The sequence below is a fragment of the Octopus bimaculoides genome, chromosome 5 (genome assembly GCF_001194135.2).
Source record: "Octopus bimaculoides isolate UCB-OBI-ISO-001 chromosome 5, ASM119413v2, whole genome shotgun sequence".
In the NCBI taxonomy this organism is placed as follows: domain Eukaryota; kingdom Metazoa; phylum Mollusca; class Cephalopoda; order Octopoda; family Octopodidae; genus Octopus; species Octopus bimaculoides.
This window is the reverse complement of record NC_068985.1, coordinates 20,920,835-20,924,719: the sequence shown is the minus strand read 5'-3', so window position 1 is coordinate 20,924,719 and position 3,885 is coordinate 20,920,835. Positions and strand designations below refer to the sequence as shown.

Sequence of the window (3,885 nt, the reverse complement as noted above, 5' to 3'; positions counted from 1 at the left end):
TATATATATATATATATATATATATATATATATATTTATATATATATACCATCATCACAATGTTTATAACTTGGATTATATAAGTAAGCAACATCTCCAGAAGAAATACTATTTTTAATTTTATAAATGAATTTTTTTTAATGTAATCAAGAAATTTAATTCTCAGGCATGTCATTATTTAAATCCTTAATATATTCTAATCTCCAACAAAAAAAAAGAAATAGAGCTGAGTTTAAACATCAACAAAATATTTTGTGTCAACAGAGAACTAAAATTAATATTGAAAATTATGATTTAGTCCTTATATATGTATGTGTATGTGTGTATATAAATATATCTGTAAATATATGCCTGTTTGTTTATCTATCTAACTATCTATTTATCTATCTATCTATCTATCTGTGTTTGTATTATATATGTCTGCATATATGGAACATTGCTAAAACAGCAACAAAATTTTCATGTCTTTGCTTGTATGTAGTTTAAGACCTTTATAACATTATCATGACATTATATAGACCTTTATAACATTACCATGAGAACCAGAAATGAAATCAAAAGTATGAACTTGAAGCAGCTGCTTTTGCACAAGTTGTTCAAAAAAGATTTTTTAAACAAAAGAACATAAGGATTAGTACTTTCTTCAAACCTTCATTTCATATTTCAAAAGAAATTTAGACTGGATATTTTAAAAGAAAACTAGGTTCAATTTACCTGCTGGTGATTGGAAACAAGTAACTCTGTGTGCAGGAAATCAGAGCCTATCTTTTATAATATATACATAGCGAGGTTGTGAGAGGTACTGGTATCTAGAAGACCCAAAGAGTGTCAGATAATGCTTAGTAAGTGCTATGGACAGACTGTAGTTAAACCCTTAGTTTAATAGTGATATGAGTGAGGAGTCTAATGTGAGTCTTGTATTAGCATGAATATATATATTAGAGAGAATGAGATAACAAAGCCAAGGCTGTGAAGAGTTATATTATCCATAATATCCCAGAAACAGCTGTAAGACTATTTCCTTATAAATGTCCTGATAACTCCTCACAGCCTTGGCTTTGTTATCTCATTCTCTCTAATATATATATATATATATATATATATATATAAGCAGAAAATGGAGAAAACTTTTGATCAACAAACAAACAAACTGACCAATATCGGTTAATTATTTTTATGTTATGTTATTTTATGTTTTGTATTAAAAAATAATTAACCAATGTTGGTCACTTTGTTTGTTTGTTGATCAAAGGTTTTCTCCAATTTCTGCTTATTTAAATTTGATTGCTGATAAACTTTTGTTTATTGTTATTACCCGGGTTAACATAGGTAAATGATACTGGTAACAAGAATGGATATTCTTATCCCTTAGACGGTTATTCCAACCGCTAACTCTGCTTACCTTATATATATATATATATATATATATATATATATATATATATATATATATATATATATATATATATATATATATATGCATAGACACACATGTTCACATTCTACTCAGAATCATTAGCGACATTTAAATGATCATTTCACAGTGCCTGCATGGGTGGCAGGTCTTTTTCAACATCACATGTTGCCAATCATCACGGCTCTTTATTATCTTCATTTCAGCATTTTGAGATTAGTTTTCCGACAGTGGGAGTGAAGAAAGTTCAGGAAACTATTAGCAAGAAATAGTATGCCTATAGCAACACATAGTATGTGAAATTGTTGTTCCTTTTTAACTTTGCATTTTAAGTTTAAGTTAAAATTTAGTCACATCTAAATATTAGTATACTGTATTGGGTTTAAAAAATTCTTTTTTTTCTATTTCATATACTGATTTAATCAGAAAGTTTAAGTCAGTTAAAATGATAGATATGTGAATTTTACAAACACACCAGCTCAAAACTCAATGACATGTTAAATGTTTCACTTACTCTCTTCAGGACCTTCAGTGTCTGGAACCTCTTTAGAATCCTTTCTCTTGATTAAACTGCCTTTCTTTGACTGAAATTAAAAGGAAATGAATAAAAGGAACAGAATAAATAACATCACCATCATTTTCATCAACATCTTCATTTTAATGTCTACTTTTCCATGCTTACATGGGAGGGAGGGAATTTGTTGAAGTAGACTATCTTTGGCCAGATGCCTTTCCTGTCACCAACCCTCACCTGTCTCCAAGCAAGGTAATATTTCCCCCCATGACCAGAAATGTTTTTCACAGAAGACTAGAATGATCATCACTTATATGATGGTGATACTCATTTACAATCATTATATGATTTGTGTGGTGTCAAGACGAGAGTACATACATATACATATGTGTACATATATAGTTGTAAGCATGGTTGTATAGAATAAGCTTGCTTCACAACTACATGGTTCCGGGTTCAATCTCATTGCATGACACCATGGGTATATGTCTTCTACTACAGCTTTGGGCCAACCAAAGCCTTGTAAGTGTATATTGTAGACAGAACTGAAAGAAACCCACCTCATATATATATATATTTATCTACATGTGTGTGTGCGCTTTGAATCTGTGCTTGTCCTGGTGTGTTTAAATTCTGGTAACTAGCAGGCTGACAAAAAAGAATGATAGAATAACTACCAGGCCTAAAAAATTATAAGTATTGGGGTCAAATCATTCAACTAAAATACTTTTTCAAGGTGACACTCTGGTATGGCTGTGGTCTAATGACTGAAATAAGTAAAAGATAAAAGATATAAAGCATGTGTGTGTGTGTTTGTGTATGGTTGGCTTCTAGTTTTTGTCTACCAAATCCATGCATAAAGGCTTTGGTCAGCCTGAGGTTCTATAATAAAAGACACTTGCTGAAGGTGCTGTGCAGTGGAACTGAGACCACATGGTTGAGTAGCAAACTTCTCAACCACACAGCCACACTTGTGCCTTTAAAAAACAATAAATAAATGCAAAAAGTACTTGGAAAATAGCAGCTTTGAAAAAGGAAAATCATAATACTATCAGTAATATCAAGTAATGACTGGCTATTAACACTTTACCAGTTAAACCAGCCATGTCTGGCCCAAATATTCTACCTATTTTATGTTCAAACCAGCCAGATCCAGCCTCTTACACCTACCCTATGATGTCATTCGAAAAAATATCACATAATCAAAATTTTAAAGCTGCGAGATAATGCATGAGGAATTCAAAACAATGTAAATGAATAAACATTACAATTGACAGAGTAATCTGAATGCTAAAAGGTTAAGCTCAGTTACTAACTAAACACACACACATCCATTCTAGCTATATTTAAACCAGTCAAGTTGTGAACTCTGTAAAAAAAAAAAAACTACTTTCATGTTTGACATACTAAAATATTCACACCTACTTAATTTGGATCCTAAAATACAAGACATCTGTTGCATCAACACTCTAAAAACACATTGTTGCTTTTTTGTTAACACTGTAAAATAAAAATACTGTTGTTTATGAGAAATGCTTAAGATTCAGAAGTACTGTATTAAATTTTTGTTTTTTACTTAAATCTTTATATCTATTTTTGAGTTCAGTGCCTCAAGAGCAGAAACGTGCTGTCTAGGTAGGTAAGGCAGTGCCTGCCTGAACTGAAGTTATATACATTAATTATGAAATATAAAATGTAAATTTTATGTAATATAAAATGTAAATGTAAATGATTTCTAGTTCATTGTAAAAATGCTAATTTTATGTTTGAAGTACAGTGCATAATTTAGTAAACGGCTCTTCTTTTGAAGGTAGACGGATACAATTTACATATACTTACATTCATGTGTGTGTGTGTGTGTGTGTGTGTGTGTGCGCATGCGCGTGTGTGTATACATATCCACACACACACACACACATATATATATATATGTGTGTGTGTGTGTGTGGATATGTAT

General features: G+C 30.9%; 1 protein-coding gene across 10 annotated transcripts in view; it reads right to left on the bottom strand.

The window, feature by feature from the left end:
* LOC106875793 (uncharacterized) overlaps positions 1 to 3,885 on the bottom strand; it is a 605,848-nt gene that overhangs the window by 184,194 nt on the left and 417,769 nt on the right. For all 10 annotated transcript variants that reach the window (XM_052968187.1, XM_052968184.1, XM_052968188.1 and 7 more), the window contains one exon: positions 1,929 to 1,998. In XM_052968187.1, coding sequence (XP_052824147.1) covers positions 1,929 to 1,998 — 70 coding nt within the window. The remainder of the gene's footprint in view (positions 1 to 1,928; positions 1,999 to 3,885) is intronic.